This window comes from Echiichthys vipera, assembly GCF_963691815.1.
Source record: "Echiichthys vipera genome assembly, chromosome: 8".
NCBI lineage: Eukaryota > Metazoa > Chordata > Actinopteri > Perciformes > Trachinidae > Echiichthys > Echiichthys vipera.
Genome location: NC_139833.1, coordinates 272,501 through 290,000, shown reverse-complemented (window position 1 = coordinate 290,000; position 17,500 = coordinate 272,501). Strand labels below are relative to the sequence as shown.

Genomic DNA, 17,500 nt, shown 5'->3' with positions numbered 1-17,500 from the left:
TGGTCATGGACTTCCAGCAGGAGTGACGGTGAAGGAGAGAGAGCGTCCTGGTGACTCCAGGAGAGCAGGCGAGACCAGAGGAGTGTCCCCACTGGAGCACCTGGGAGCGAACACAGGTGGGAACAGACAGGCGCCCCAGTGGGCCACCACCGGGTCGGGGTCAGTGTGTCGAGCTTGTCTCACCGTCGTCTCTATCTCCCAGGTGAGGGCGGCCCCCCCGCAGGAGGAGGGCAGGATGTGGTCCCAACTGTCGGGACCGGCCGTCTGCTTTCACCTTCTTGCTTCCTGGAACATCGTCAGGGAGAAGTTGAAGCAACCGGGCCTGACGGGAGTTCAGTCTCTCAGCCGTCTGAATGCAGGACAGGTTCTTATGGTCGGTCCAGACCACAGACGGCGTCCCTGCTCCTCTAAAGCTGATTAAACCGCAAGACACTCACGGTTCCCCATGTCGTAGTTCCTCTCCCCCGGGACAGTTTCCTGGAGAAGAAGTCACCGGGTGAACCTGCGGCGACACTGCCCCCAGTCCCAGGACCGAGGGTCCACCTCCACGATGACCTGGCACGGAGGATCGGGCTGGACCAACACGGGGGCGGAGGAGAGGAGCCTCTTCAGGGTCTGAGAGGACTCGTCCTCCGCAGCAGCAGGTGACCACAGGAAGGGGGCGGTCGGGGAAGTGAACGTGGTCACAGGGGAACCACCGGACTGTGGTTACGGATAAAGTCGGCAAAGGTTGAAGTTGTTTCCTGGAAGAAGGCGTCGGCCGTTCCGTCACAGCTCGACGAACAGCGTCCTCCTGCAGACGCTGTGGGACCTGCCAGACGCTGTGGGACCTGCCAGACGCTGTGGGACCTGCCAGACGCTGTGGGACCTGACAGACGCTGTGGGACCTGAAAGACGCTGTGGGACCTGCCAGACGCTGTGGGACCTGCCAGACGCTGTTGGACCTGCCAGACGTGCTCGACGTGTTCAGACACGTCATGGAAACGATCAGGACGTCGTCAAGGTGAACAAACACAGAGCGGTTCAGCAGGTCACGGAGGACGCCGTTCACTAACGCCTGGGACACATCAGGGCACCGGCATCACCAAGGACTCAAAGTGACCTGAGGGGGTTTGAGGGCGGTCTCCCACTCGTCTCCCTTAATCCGAACCAGGTGGTCGAGGCGTTGCGGAGATCCACTTTGGAGTAAACGGTGGCAACATGCAGCGGTTCGAGCGCAGCGTTGATCAGGGGCTGGTTCTTCACAGTGATGTTGTTCAAACCGCGGGAACCAACGCAGGGTCTGAAGGAGTCGCTCTACCGCAAAGCTCTGGATCTACCCTCAGTCCTGGTTCCTACCCTCACCTGTGGTCCTGAAAGCTGGGTCAGGACCCAAAGAGCCAGGTCCAGGTCAGGACCCAAAGAACCAGGTCCAGGTCAGGACCCAAAGAACCAGGTCCAGGTCAGGACCCAAAGAACCAGGTCCAGGTCAGGACCCAAAGAACCAGGTCCAGGTCCAAGCGTGTGAAGTGTGTTTCCTCAGGAGGGGGTCTGGAGTCTCCCTTAGAGAGAGGGGGAGAAGTTCAGCATCCGTGAGGAACTCGGAGTAGAGCCGCTGCTCCTTTGTGTTGAAAGGAGCCAGTTGAGGTGGTTCAGGATCATCTGGTCTGGATGAACCCTGGGCGCCTCCCTAGGGAGGTGTTCCAGGCACGTCCAGCTGGGAGGAGGCCTCGGGGAAGACCCAGGACCAGGTGGAGAGATTAGATCTCCACACTGGCCTGGGAACGCCTCAGGATCCCCCAGTTAGAGCTGGTTAATGTGGCCCGGGAAAGGGAAGTTTGGGGTCCCTGCTGGAGCTGCTGCCCCTGAGACCTGATCCAGGATCAGAGGCTGGAGCTGCTGCCCCTGAGACCTGATCCAGGACCAGAGGCTGGAGCTGCTGCCCCTGAGACCTGATCCAGGATCAGAGGCTGGAGCTGCTGCCCCTGAGACCTGATCCAGGATCAGAGGCTGGAGCTGCTGCCCCTGAGACCTGATCCAGGATCAGAGGCTGGAGCTGCTGCCCCTGAGACCTGATCCAGGATCAGAGGCTGCAGCTGCTGCCCCTGAGACCTGATCCAGGATCAGAGGCTGGAGCTGCTGGACTCAGGCTCAGGTCCTGGGTGGGGGGTCGCCCGGGCAACAGGTCTAGTGAACATGTAACACACAGAGTGATGTCAGACAGACTCTTTATTGGTTTCCTGTTTTCACAGACTGATATTTTATGGATTCATGATCCAGGTGACATCATATTTCCCGTGTCTCTGGTCTTCAGAGCCAGATGTCCGAGGTGCAGTCTCCCCCGGGGTACCGCAGCTCGTGGGCCAGAACCGGACCCCCGGGCTCCTTCCCAAAGTCCACCAGGAAGTCCTCGTTCAGGGTCAGACCCCCGTCAGAGTCCACGTGGATCTGCATCATCACGGAGCCCTCTCTGTGACACACACACACACACACACACACACACACACACACACACACACACACACACACACACACACACACACACACACACACACACAGAGACACACACACACACACACACACACACACACACACACACAGAGACACACACACACACACACACACACACACACACACACACACACACACACACACACACACAGACACACACACACACACACACACACACACACACACACACACACACAGCAGTGTTACATTAATATACTCCTCTCTCCTGGTCCTGGTCTCTAACTCTCTCCTGGTCCTGGTCTCTAACTCTCTCCTGGTCCTGGTCTCTAACTCTCTCCTGGTCCTGGTCCTGGTCCTGGTCTCTAACTCTCTCCTGGTCCTGGTCTCTAACCCTCTCCTGGTCCTGGTCTCTAACTCTCTCCTGGTCCTGGTCTCTGACTCTCTCCTGGTCCTGGTCCTGGTCTCTAACCCTCTCCTGGTCCTGGTCCTGGTCTCTAACCCTCTCCTGGTCCTGGTCCTGGTCTCTAACCCTCTCCTGGTCCTGGTCTCTGACTCTCTCCTGGTCCTGGTCCTGGTCTCTAACCCTCTCCTGGTCCTGGTCTCTGACTCTCTCCTGGTCCTGGTCCTGGTCTCTAACCCTCTCCTGGTCCTGGTCCTGGTCTCTAACCCTCTCCTGGTCCTGGTCTCTAACCCTCTCCTGGTCCTGGTCCTGGTCCTGGTCCTGGTCCTGGTCTCTAACCCTCTCCTGGTCCTGGTCCTGGTCTCTAACCCTCTCCTGGTCCTGGTCTCTAACCCTCTCCTGGTCCTGGTCCTGGTCCTGGTCCTGGTCCTGGTCTCTAACTCTCTCCTGGTCCTGGTCCTGGTCTCTAACCCTCTCCTGGTCCTGGTCCCGGTCCTGGTCTCTAACCCTCTCCTGGTCCCGGTCCTGGTCCTGGACTCTAACCCTCTCCTGGTCCTGGTCCTGGTCTCTAACCCTCTCCTGGTCCTGGTCCCGGTCCTGGTCCTGGACTCACCTGGTCATGTCGGGGTAGAACTGCTTGTCCCAGCCGCTGTAAAGAGACGTGGTCACGTAAAGTCTCCGACCGTCCAAACTCAGCTGCAGCATCTGAGGACCTCCATGGACCCGCCTCCCCTGAGAGACAGACAGGTGAGAGACAGACAGGTGAGAGACAGACAGACAGGTGAGAGAGAGACAGGTGAGGGACAGACAGGTGAGAGAGAGACAGACAGACAGGTGAGAGACAGACAGGTGAGAGACAGACAGGTGAGAGACAGACAGGTGAGAGAGAGACAGGTGAGAGACACACAGGTGAGAGAGAGACAGGTGAGAGACAGACAGGTGAGAGACACACAGACAGGTGAGAGAAAGACAGGTGAGGGACAGACAGGTGAGAGACAGACAGGTGAGAGACAGACAGGTGAGAGAGAGCGGCAGACACAGGCAGACCTGGCTGTCCAGAGAGGAACGGCTGTGTCGCTTCTGTCCACACAGACAGGTGGAGACAGAGCAACACTTCCTGTTGTACTGCGACACATACACTGATCTCAGAACCCTGATATACACTAAAATCACAGGTTCAACCCCAGACTTCCCCAAACTATCCGACCAAGAAAAACTACAACATTTACTGGGAGAAAAAAGTGGCACTGCTGTAGATGCAGCGAGATATGTGAACGCCTGCCACAGGAGAAGAGACGACCTGCACAACAACACCTGACATGATTTCCTCCACATGAGTTGACCTGCACACTGATATGCTGCTTATTATTGTTATTGATATCATCATTATTATTATTATTGTTGTTGTTATTGTTATCATCATCATCATTATTATTATTATTATTGTTATTATTATCATCATCATTATTATTGTTACTTTTTTCTGTAATTCTGTAGCTTTGGCAATATTGTGAACCACAGTCATGCCAATAAAGCTTGTTGAAATTGAAATTGAAATTGAGAGACAGACAGGTGAGGGACAGACAGGTGAGAGACAGACAGGTGAGAGAGAGACAGGTGAGAGAGAGACAGGTGAGAGACAGACAGGTGAGGGACAGACAGGTGAGAGACAGACAGGTGAGAGAGAGACAGGTGAGAGACAGACAGGTGAGGGACAGACAGGTGAGAGACAGACAGGTGAGAGACAGACAGGTGAGGGACAGACAGGTGAGAGAGAGACAGGTGAGAGACAGACAGGTGAGAGACAGACAGACAGGTAAGAGACAGACAGACAGGTGAGAGACAGACAGGTGAGAGAGAGAGACAGGTGAGAGACAGACATGTGAGAGACAGACAGGTGAGAGACAGACAGGTGAGAGAGAGACAGACAGGTGAGAGAGAGACAGACAGGTGAGAGAGAGACAGATGAGAGACAGACAGGTGAGAGACAGACAGGTGAGAGACAGACAGGTGAGAGAGAGACAGGTGAGAGACAGACAGATAGGTGAGAGAGAGACAGGTGAGAGACAAACAGGTGAGAGAGAGACAGGTGAGAGAGAGACAGGTGAGAGACAGACAGGTGAGAGAGAGACAGACAGGTGAGAGAGAGACAGATGAGAGACAGACAGGTGAGAGACAGACAGACAGGTGAGAGAGAGACAGGTGAGAGACAAACAGGTGAGAGAGAGAGACAGGTGAGAGAGAGACAGGTGAGAGAGAGACAGGTGAGAGAGAGACAGGTGAGAGAGAGAGACAGGTGAGAGAGAGACAGACAGGTGAGAGACAGACAGACATGTGAGAGAGAGACAGGTGAGAGACAGACAGGTGAGAGAGAGACAGACAGGTGAGAGAGAGACAGACAGGTGAGAGAGAGACAGATGAGAGACAGACAGGTGAGAGACAGACAGGTGAGAGACAGACAGGTGAGAGAGAGACAGGTGAGAGACAGACAGATAGGTGAGAGAGAGACAGGTGAGAGACAAACAGGTGAGAGACAGACAGGTGAGGGACAGACAGGTGAGAGAGAGACAGGTGAGAGACAGACAGGTGAGAGACAGACAGACAGGTAAGAGACAGACAGACAGGTGAGAGACAGACAGGTGAGAGAGAGAGACAGGTGAGAGACAGACATGTGAGAGACAGACAGGTGAGAGACAGACAGGTGAGAGAGAGACAGACAGGTGAGAGAGAGACAGACAGGTGAGAGAGAGACAGATGAGAGACAGACAGGTGAGAGACAGACAGGTGAGAGACAGACAGGTGAGAGAGAGACAGGTGAGAGACAGACAGATAGGTGAGAGAGAGACAGGTGAGAGACAAACAGGTGAGAGAGAGACAGGTGAGAGACAGACAGGTGAGAGAGAGACAGGTGAGCGACAGACAGGTGAGAGACAGACAGGTGAGAGACAGACAGACAGGTGAGAGAGAGACAGGTGAGAGACAGACAGGTGAGAGAGAGACAGGTGAGAGACAGACAGATAGGTGAGAGAGAGACAGGTGAGAGACAAACAGGTGAGAGACAGACAGGTGAGGGACAGACAGGTGAGAGAGAGACAGGTGAGAGACAGACAGGTGAGAGACAGACAGACAGGTAAGAGACAGACAGACAGGTGAGAGACAAACAGGTGAGAGAGAGAGACAGGTGAGAGAGAGACAGGTGAGAGAGAGACAGGTGAGAGAGAGACAGGTGAGAGAGAGAGACAGGTGAGAGAGAGACAGACAGGTGAGAGACAGACAGACATGTGAGAGAGAGACAGGTGAGAGACAGACAGACAGGTGAGAGAGAGAGACAGGTGAGAGAGAGACAGGTGAGAGAGAGACAGGTGAGAGACAGACAGGTGAGAGACAGACAGACAGGTGAGAGAGAGACAGGTGAGAGACAGACAGGTGAGAGACAGACAGGTGAGGAACAGACAGACAGGTGAGAGACAGACAGGTGAGAGACAGACATGTGAGAGACAGACAGGTGAGGGACAGACAGGTGAGAGACAGACAGGTGAGAGACAGACAGGTGAGGGACAGACAGGTGAGAGACAGACAGGTGAGGAACAGACAGGTGAGAGACAGACAGGTGAGAGACAGACAGGAGAGGGACAGACAGACAGGTGAGAGAAACACAGGTGAGGGACAGACAGGTGAGAGACAGACAGGTGGGAGACAGACAGGTGGGAGACAGACAGGTGAGAGACAGACAGGTGAGAGACAGACAGGTGAGGGACAGACAGGTGAGGGACAGACAGGTGAGAGACAGACAGGTGAGGGATAGACAGGTGAGATACAGACAGGTGAGAGACAGACAGGTGAGAGAGAGACAGGTGAGAGACAGGTGAGAGACAGACAGGTGCGAGACAGGCAGACAGGTGAGAGACAGACAGGTGAGATACAGACAGACAGGTGAGAGACAGACAGGTGAGGGACAGACAGGTGAGGACAGACAGGTGAGGGACAGACAGACAGGTGAGAGAGAGACAGGTGAGAGACAGACAGGTGAGAGACAGACAGACAGGTGAGGGACAGACAGACAGGTGAGAGACAGACAGGTGAGAGACAGACAGGTGAGGGACAGACAGGTGAGAGAGAGACAGGTGAGAGACAGACAGGTGAGAGACAGACAGGTGAGAGAGAGACAGACAGGTGAGAGAGAGACAGGTGAGAGACAGACAGGTGAGAGACAGACAGGTGAGGGACAGACAGGTGAGGGACAGACAGGTGAGAGACAGACTGACAGGTGAGAGAGAGACAGGTGAGAGACAGACAGATGAGAGAGAGAGAGAGACAGACAGGTGAGAGAGAGACAGGTGAGAGACAGGAGAGAGACAGACAGGTGAGAGACAGACAGGTGAGAGACAGGTGAGAGACAGACAGGTGAGAGACAGACAGGTGAGAGACAGGCAGACATGTGAGAGACAGAAAGGGGAGAGAGACAGACAGGTGAGGGTCAGACAGGTGAGCGACAGACAGGTGAGAGAGAGACAGGTGAGAGAGAGAGAGACAGACAGGTGAGGGTCAGACAGGCAAGAGACAGACAGGTGGGAGAGACAGACAGGTGAGAGAGAGAGACAGGTGAGAGACAGACAGGTGAGAGAGAGAGACAGGTGAGAGACAGACAGGTGAGAGAGAGAGACAGGTGAGAGACAGACAGGTGAGAGAGAGAGACAGGTGAGAGACAGACAGACAGGTGAGAGAGAGAGACAGGTGAGAAGGAGACAGGTGGGAGACATGTGAGAGAGAGAGAGACAGGTGGGAGACAGACAGGTGAGACAGGAGGCAGTAAGACGTCTGTCGCCCTCCCACCTGTCTCACCCCCTCCTGTCTCACTGCTCCTGTCTCACTGCCTCCCTCCCTCCTGTCTCACCCCCTCCTGCCTCCCTCCCACCTGTCTCACCCCCTCCTGTCTCACCCCCTCCTGTCTCACCCCCTCCTGTCTCACTCCCTCCTGTCTCACCCCCTCCTGCCTCCCTCCCTCCTGCCTCCCTCCCTCCTGTCTCTCCCCCTCCTGTCTCACCCCCTCCTGTCTCACCCCCTCCTGTCTCACCCCTCCTGTCTCACTCCCTCCTGTCTCACCCCCTCTGTCTCTCCCCCTCCTGTCTCACCCCCTCCTGTCTCACCCCCTCCTGTCTCACCCCTCCTGTCTCACTCCCTCCTGTCTCACCCCCTCCTGTCTCACCCCCTCCTGTCTCACCCCCTCCTGTCTCACCCCCTCCTGTCTCTCCCCCTCCTGTCTCACCCCCTCCTGTCTCACCCCCTCCTGTCTCACCCCTCCTGTCTCACTCCCTCCTGTCTCACCCCCTCCTGTCTCACCCCCTCCTGCCTCCCTCCCACCTGTCTCACCCCCTCCTGTCTCACTGCTCCTGTCTGTGGTACCTGGATGATGCGGGGCCGGGGCTGTGGCTGGTCCTCGGGGTCCTCCAGGACTCGAACCGGACCGTCACTGACGATGCTTCCTCCCAGAAACACCTGGAACAGACAGACAGGTTAGCTGTCTCACTCTCAGCGCGGGGCGTCACGGGTCAGGTGGTCAGGCGTCATAAGTGTCAGACCTGGCCGACCAATCGGGGGCTCCTCCTGTCTGTGATGTCATACTGTCTGATGTCACCGTGCAGCCAATTACTGAAGTACAGGAAGCGGTCGTCCAATGAGATCAGGATGTCCGTGATCAGACCTGCAGACAGACGGGTCATCAGACAGACGGGTCATCAGACAGACAGGTCATCAGACAGACGGGTCATCAGACAGACAGGTCATCAGACAGACAGACAGACAGGTCATCAGACAGACAGGTCATCAGACAGACAGGTCATCAGACAGACGGGTCATCAGACAGACAGGTGATCAGACAGACAGGTCATCAGACAGACAGACAGACAGGTCATCAGACAGACGGGTCATCAGACAGACAGGTCATCAGACAGACGGGTCATCAGACAGACGGGTCATCAGACAGACAGGTCATCAGACAGACAGGTGATCAGACAGACAGGTCATCAGACAGACAGACAGACAGGTCATCAGACAGACGGGTCATCAGACAAACAGGTCATCAGACAGACAGGTCATCAGACAGACAGGTCATCAGACAGACAGGTCATCAGACAGACGGGTCATCAGACAGACAGGTCATCAGACAGACGGGTCATCAGACAGACAGGTCATCAGACAGACGGGTCATCAGACAGACAGGTCATCAGACAGACAGGTCATCAGACAGACAGGTCATCAGACAGACGGGTCATCAGACAGACGGGTCATCAGACAAACAGGTCATCAGACAGACGGGTCATCAGACAGACAGGTCATCAGACAGACGGGTCATCAGACAGACGGGTCATCAGACAGACAGGTTACAGACAGACAGGTCATCAGACAGACAGGTCATCAGACAGACGGGTCATCAGACAGACGGGTCATCAGACAGACAGGTTACAGACAGACAGGTCATCAGACAGACAGGTCATCAGACAGACGGGTCATCAGACAGACAGGTCATCAGACAGACGGGTCATCAGACAGACAGGTCATCAGACAGACAGGTCATCAGACAGACAGGTCATCAGACAGACGGGTCATCAGACAGACGGGTCATCAGACAGACGGGTCATCAGACAGACGGGTCATCAGACAGACAGGTTACAGACAGACAGGTCATCAGACAGACGGGTCATCAGACAGACAGGTCATCAGACAGACGGGTCATCAGACAGACGGGTCATCAGACAGACGGGTCATCAGACAGACAGGTTACAGACAGACAGGTCATCAGACAGACAGACAGACAGACAGACAGACAGACAGACAGACAGACAGACAGACGGGTATCAGACAGACGGACAGACAGACAGACAGACAGACAGACAGACGGGTATCAGACAGACAGACAGACAGACAGACAGACAGACAGACAGACAGACAGACGGGTATCAGACAGACGGACAGACAGACAGACAGACAGACAGACAGACAGACAGACAGACGGGTATCAGACAGACAGACAGACAGACAGACAGACAGACAGACAGACAGACAGGTATCAGACAGACAGGTATCAGACAGACAGACAGACAGACAGGTATCAGACAGACAGACAGACAGACAGACAGACAGGTATCAGACAGACAGACAGACAGACAGACAGACAGGTATCAGACAGACAGACAGACAGACAGACAGACAGACAGACAGGTATCAGACAGACAGACAGGTATCAGACAGACGGGCTCACCTGGCATCTCAGGCAGAGTCCAGCCGTCGACCTTCTTGCTGGGAACAGTGATCACCTTCTCTGTAGCCCAGTCGCCTTTCTGAGGAAACAACAACAACAACAACAGCTGTAAACAACAAACAAGAGTCAACAACAACAACAACAACAACAACAACAGCAAGAGTAAACAACAACAACAAACAAGAGTAAACAACAACAACAAACAAGAGTAAACAACAACAACTACAAGAGTAAACAACAACAGTAAACAACAACAAGAGTCAACAACAACAACAAGAGTAAACAACAACAGAGAGCTTAAGCTTTAAACAGTCAATGTTCAGAGGGAGACAGTTTAATCACATGTGGTCATAATTAAGAATGCAGCTTTAAGTGGACATTAGAGAGAATGCAGCTTTAAGTGGAGCCTCCTCCTGCTGGACATTAGAGAGAATGCAGCTTTAAGTGGACATTAGAGAGAATGCAGCTTTAAGTGGACATTAGAGAGAATACAGCTTTAAGTGCACATTAGAGAGAATGCAGCTTTAAGTGGACATTAGAGAGAATGCAGCTTTGAGTGGACATTAGAGAGAATGCAGCTTTAAGTGCACATTAGAGAGAATGCAGCTTTAAGTGCACATTAGAGAGAATGCAGCTTTAAGTGGACATTAGAGAGAATGCAGCTTTAAGTGCACATTAGAGAGAATGCAGCTTTAAGTGGACATTAGATAGAATGCAGCTTTAAGTGGACATTAGCGAGAATGCAGCTTTAAGTGGACATTAGATAGAATGCAGCTTTAAGTGGACATTAAAGAGAAAGCAGCTTTAAGTGGAGTTTCCTCCTGCTGGACATTAGAGAGAATGCAGCTTTAAGTGGAGTCTCCTCCTGCTGGACATCAGAGAGAATGCAGCTTTAAGTGGAGTCTCCTCCTGCTGGATATTAGAGAGAATGCAGCTTTAAGTGGAGTCTCCTCCTGCTGGACATTAGAGAGAATGCAGCTTTAAGTGGAGTCTCCTCCTGCTGGACATTAGAGAGGATGCAGCTTTAAGTGGAGTCTCCTCCTGCTGGACATTAGAGAGAATGCAGCTTTAAGTGGAGTCTCCTCCTGCTGGACATTAGAGAGAATGCAGCTTTAAGTGGAGTCTCCTCCAGCTGGACATTAGAGAGAATGCAGCTTTAAGTGGAGTCTCCTCCTGCTGGACATTAGAGAGAATGCAGCTTTAAGTGGAGTCTCCTCCTGCTGGACATTAGAGAGAATGCAGCTTTAAGTGGAGTCTCCTCCTGCTGGACATTAGAGAGAATGCAGCTTTAAGTGGAGTCTCCTCCTGCTGGACATTAGAGAGAATGCAGCTTTAAGTGGAGTCTCCTCCTGCTGGACATTAGAGAGAATGCAGCTTTAAGTGGAGTCTCCCCCTGCTGGACATTAGAGAGAATGCAGCTTTAAGTGGAGTCTCCTCCTGCTGGACATTAGAGAGAATGCAGCTTTAAGTGGACGTTAGAGAGGTCGCAGCTTTAAGTGAACATTAGAGAGAATGCAGCTTTAAGTGGACATTAGAGAGAATGCAGCTTTAAGTGGACTGGCACTGACCGGCGTTTTGAAGAACCTGAAGACGGCCCCCCCCAGGGCACAGCCCACGTAGCCCTCGGTGGCGTCGGGGTCGTGCAGGAAGCGGACCTCCAGGGGCACGGCCCCCTCCGGCCCCAGGGCCAGAGACTGCAGCTTCCTGTGGGAGCTCCAGTCCCACACGTGGATGGAGTCCCCGTAGAGTCCTGGACCAGAACCAGACCACAAGAGCCTCACACAGGGTTCTGTTCATCCCACCAACACACAACACACACACACACAACACACACAGAGACACACACACACACACACAACACACACACACACAGAGACACACACACACACACACACACACAGAGACACACACACACAGAGACACACACACACACACAGAGACACACAGAGACACACACACACACACACACACACAGAGACACACACACACAGAGACACACACACACACACAGAGACACACAGAGACACACACACACACACACACACACACACACACACACACAGAGACACACACACACACACAGAGAGACACACACACACACACACACAACAACAACACACACACACACACACACACAGCCAACACACACACACACACAAACACACACACACAACAACTAAGCTGGTCCAGACTGAGCTGGTCCAGACTAATCTGGTCCAGACTAAGCTGGTCCAGACTGAGCTGGTCCAGACTAAGCTGGTCCAGACTGAGCTGGTCCAGACTAAGCTGGTCCAGACTGAGCTGGTCCAGACTAAGCTGGTCCAGACTAATCTGGTCCAGACTAATCTGGTCCAGACTAATCTGGTCCAGACTAATCTGGTCCAGACTAATCTGGTCCAGACTAAGCTGGTCCGGACTAAGCTGGTCCAGCCCGTGGACTCGGACCTCCTCGTGGTCTTGGTTCAGAGTGAAGGGACCGGTCTCTGTTTCCTCCTGACTCACCTTCTTTGACGTGGGCGGGATCGAACCCGTCCACCAGAGCTTTGGGCGCCCCCCACTCGGTGCTGATCATCACGTTGTGGCGAGGTTGGTACCAGAAGTCGTATCCAAACGGCGTCTCGTCGCCCGGGTGCTCCCAGTTCCCGACCACCTCGAACGTCTCACCGTCCAGCAGGGCGAACCCCCCTGAGGGGCAGAGAGCAGGTGTGAGACCAGGGCCGTCCACAGGAGGGCGCCGCAGCTGAACCCACAGCAGGGTCCAGGGGTCAGGGGTCAGGGGTCAGGGGTCGGGGGTCAGGGTCCAGGGGTCAGGGGTCGGGGGTCAGGGGGTCGGGGGTCAGGGGTCAGGGGTCAGGGGGTCAGGGGTCGGGGGTCAGGGGGACTCACCTTTGCCGTTGCCGGACGGGTCGCCCATGCAGCTGATCATGATCTGCCCGTTGCCGAGGCAGTGGGTGGTGTGGGGGTTCGCCAGGCCGCACTTCCAGAACAGGTCCACGGGCTCCACCATCTGGAGACGCAACACACATGAACACGTCAGGACCGGAGTCTCCTGGGATCTGAACCAGAACCTGAGTCTGGACTGGAGTTCTCCTGGGATCTGAACCCAGAACCTGGTGTCGTTGAGGGTCCAGTGGGTCGACGCCTCAGAGGACGGCGTTTAGAACAGCTCAGATAAAAACTTCAGCCTCAGCGTCGTCACTCGTCAGCACCACGCTGGGTTTGATCCCCCCAAGAGGAACCGGACCAGGACCAGGACCAGGACCAGGACCAGGACCAAGACCAGAACCAGGACCAGGACCAGGACCAAGACCAGGACCAGGACCAGGGCCAGGACCAGGACCAGGACCAGGACCAGGACCAGGACCAGGACCAGGACCAGGAGGCCCCTGAGCCCCGTGCTCTTGCAGCAGCATGAGCTCAGACCGGGAGGCCCTGCCCCCGTCCCGCTGCTGTCCTGTTCGCCTCGGCGGGGTTAATGATTACACGCCGGCGTGTTTGACTTGAGATTATCTGAAGCCAACAGCAACATTTTTATTTCCCCGCGTCAGCAGTTCTGTCCGGCGTCCGTCAGGCGGGACCCGTCAGGCGGGACCCGTCTGTGGCAGCTGTGCGAGCGTTTAAGCTCCGCTCTGAACTCAGGATGAACCCCTCCCCCCCCCACCTCCTCCTCCTGTTACTCTCGTTATTATCATAACTGCTCTGACAGGACAGGACGCAGCGGGCGTGTGCACGGGTCCGGGGCGTTGCGGAGCCGCGCGGGTCAAAGTCTCCTCGGCGTCTTCGCAGGGAGCTGGATCTCAGCCAAGACTCAAGGACAGGACGAGGTCCAGGTCAGAGGAGCAGGAACAATGTTTAACCAACGTCCTGCCGCTGTGGCGTCTCCGTGACGACGTGAGGGAATCGACCCTGTGAGAGTCGGAGGACGGACGGGCAGCTGGACCTCGGGCTCAGGTCCAAACCCCCGTCCACTCCAGTGTGATGCAGAACATCTGCGTCCGCGTGAATCCTCCTCAGACACCGCGCGGTGTTGTGTCAACAGGAAGTCCGTCTCAGCCAATCAGGAGGCTGGAAACATGTCGTAAGAACCAGATGTGGACGTGACGCCGGTTTGATTCCCTCTGTGGACGCAGTGTGACTCTGAAACCAGCGCCGAGGCTCAGACGGCAGATTTACACCGTCACCGTCACCGTCACTGTCACAGTCACAGTCACCGTCACCGTCACCCCGTCAAAGTCACAGTCACCGTCACAGTCACAGTCACCGTCACAGTCACAGTCACCGTCACCGTCACAGTCACAGTCACAGTCACAGTCACCGTCACAGTCACAGTCACCGTCACAGTCACAGTCACAGTCACCGTCACCGTCACAGTCACAGTCACAGTCACCGTCACAGTCACAGTCACCGTCACCGTCACAGTCACAGTCACAGTCACCGTCACAGTCACCGTCACAGTCACAGTCACCGTCACCGTCACAGTCACCGTCACAGTCACAGTCACCGTCACAGTCACCGTCACAGTCACAGTCACCGTCACAGTCACAGTCACAGTCACCGTCACAGTCACAGTCACCGTCACAGTCACCGTCACTGTCACCGTCACCGTCACCGTCACGTCACAGTCAGAGTCACAGTCACAGTCACCGTCACAGTCACCGTCACCGTCACAGTCACCGTCACAGTCACCGTCACCGTCACAGTCACTGTCACCGTCACAGTCAGAGTCACAGTCAGAGTCAGAGTCACAGTCACCGTCACTGTCACCGCCACCGTCACAGTCACCGTCACAGTCACCGTCACAGTCAGAGTCACCGTCAGAGTCACAGTCACCGTCAGAGTCAGAGTCAGAGTCAGAGTCACAGTCACAGTCACCGTCACAGTCACAGTCAGAGTCACAGTCACAGTCACAGTCACCGTCACAGTCACCGTCACAGTCACAGTCACCGTCACAGTCACCGTCACCGTCACCGTCACGTCACAGTCAGAGTCACAGTCACAGTCACAGTCACAGTCACCGTCACAGTCACCGTCACAGTCACCGTCACCGTCACAGTCACCGTCACAGTCACCGTCAGAGTCACAGTCAGAGTCACAGTCACCGTCACTGTCACCGCCACCGTCACAGTCACCGTCACAGTCACCGTCACAGTCAGAGTCACAGTCAGAGTCACCGTCAGAGTCACAGTCACAGTCACAGTCACCGTCACCGTCACAGTCACAGTCAGAGTCACAGTCACCGTCAGAGTCACAGTCACAGTCACCGTCACAGTCAGAGTCACAGTCACAGTCACAGTCACCGTCACAGTCACCGTCACCGTCACGTCACAGTCACCGTCACCGTCACAGTCACCGCCACAGTCACCGTCACAGTCAGAGTCACAGTCACCGTCACAGTCACAGTCACAGTCACCGTCACCGTCACAGTCACAGTCACCGTCAGTCAGAGTCACCGTCACAGTCACCGTCACCGTCACAGTCACAGTCACCGTCAGTCAGAGTCACCGTCACAGTCACCGTCACAGTCACCGTCACAGTCAGAGTCACAGTCACCGTCACAGTCACAGTCACAGTCACAGTCACCGTCACAGTCAGAGTCACAGTCACAGTCACCGTCAGAGTCACAGTCACAGTCACCGTCACAGTCAGAGTCACAGTCACCGTCACAGTCACCGTCACCGTCACAGTCAGAGTCAGAGTCACCGTCAGAGTCACAGTCACAGTCACCGTCACAGTCACTGTCACAGTCACCGTCACAGTCAGAGTCACAGTCACCGTCACTGTCACCGCCACCGTCACCGTCACAGTCACCGTCACAGTCACAGTCACAGTCACCGTCACAGTCAGAGTCACAGTCACCGTCACTGTCACAGTCACTGTCAGAGTCACCGTCACAGTCAGAGTCACAGTCACCGTCACTGTCACCGCCACCGTCACAGTCACCGTCACAGTCACCGTCACAGTCACAGTCACAGTCACCGTCACAGTCAGAGTCACAGTCACCGTCACTGTCACAGTCACTGTCAGAGTCACCGTCACAGTCAGAGTCACAGTCACCGTCACTGTCACCGCCACCGTCACAGTCACCGTCACAGTCACCGTCACAGTCAGAGTCAGAGTCACAGTCACCGTCAGAGTCACAGTCACCGTCACAGTCACAGTCACAGTCAGAGTCACAGTCACCGTCACAGTCACAGTCACCGTCACAGTCACAGTCACCGTCACCGTCACAGTCACCGTCACTGTCACCGTCACAGTCACCGTCACAGTCACAGTCACATTCACCGTCACAGTCACAGTCACAGTCACAGTCACCGTCACCGTCAGAGTCACAGTCACCGTCACAGTCACCGTCACAGTCACCGTCACAGTCACCGTCACAGTCACCGTCACAGTCACAGTCACCGTCACTGTCACCGCCACCGTCACAGTCACCGTCACAGTCACAGTCAGAGTCACCGTCAGAGTCACAGTCACAGTCACCGTCACAGTCACAGTCACCGTCACAGTCACAGTCACATTCACCGTCACAGTCACAGTCACCGTCACCGTCAGAGTCACAGTCACCGTCACAGTCACCAACACAGTCACCGTCAGAGTCACAGTCACCGTCACAGTCACCGTCACCGTCAGAGTCACCGTCACCGTCACAGTCAGAGTCACAGTCACCGTCACAGTCACCGTCACCGTCACAGTCACGTGTCACCGTCACAGTCACAGTCACAGTCACCGTCACAGTCACAGTCACCGTCACAGTCACAGTCACAGTCACATTCACAGTCACCGTCACAGTCACTGTCACCGTCACAGTCACAGTCACTGTCACTGTCACCGTCACAGTCACCGTCACAGTCACAGTCACGTCCCCGTGTCAGTACCTTGTGGATGCGCGGCGCCCTGGCGTCCGTGCCCACGTCGATGACGTAGATCCTGGAGGAGATGAGCGACGGCAGAATCAGGCGGTTCCTCTTCTTGGAGGCGTCGCCGAAGCAGCTGCTGCAGGCGTTCCAGCCCGAGTGGTGCAGCTCGTCACGCAGGTTCGGCATCGGCAGCCGGTGGATCACCTGCGCACGCCACAGGTCAAAGGTCACCACAGGGCAAAGGTCAAAGGTCACAGCAGGTCAAAGGTCACAGCAGGGCAAAGGTCACGACAGGGAAAAGGTCACAACAGGGCAAAGGTCACAGCAGGTCAAAGGTCACAGCAGGTCAAAGGTCACAGCAGGTCAAAGGTCACAGCAGGTCAAAGGTCACAGCACCTGACAGAAGCTGGGGGACGCCGGGTCCACGTCCACCGTTGCCAGGTAGTCGGGTTTCAGAGTCTCCGTGTTACGATAGATACAAGGAAGGTAAACGATCTGCTCCTGAGGCCCTGAGACACAACACACACTTTAATA

General features: G+C 55.2%; 1 protein-coding gene across 1 annotated transcript in view; it reads right to left on the bottom strand.

Moving 5' to 3' along the window:
- Window positions 1-2,208: 2,208 nt before the first annotated feature.
- Window positions 2,209-17,500, bottom strand: part of selenbp1 (selenium binding protein 1) — a 24,058-nt gene continuing 8,766 nt past the window's right edge. The window contains exons 3-12 of the mRNA XM_083918331.1: window positions 17,363-17,475; window positions 16,985-17,170; window positions 12,996-13,116; window positions 12,612-12,794; window positions 11,678-11,859; window positions 10,110-10,188; window positions 8,431-8,552; window positions 8,255-8,347; window positions 3,465-3,583; window positions 2,209-2,449 (exon numbers count right to left, since the gene is read on the bottom strand). Of these exons, the coding sequence (XP_083774457.1) occupies window positions 2,290-2,449; window positions 3,465-3,583; window positions 8,255-8,347; window positions 8,431-8,552; window positions 10,110-10,188; window positions 11,678-11,859; window positions 12,612-12,794; window positions 12,996-13,116; window positions 16,985-17,170; window positions 17,363-17,475 (1,358 nt within the window). The 3' untranslated portion in view covers window positions 2,209-2,289. The remainder of the gene's footprint in view (window positions 2,450-3,464; window positions 3,584-8,254; window positions 8,348-8,430; window positions 8,553-10,109; window positions 10,189-11,677; window positions 11,860-12,611; window positions 12,795-12,995; window positions 13,117-16,984; window positions 17,171-17,362; window positions 17,476-17,500) is intronic.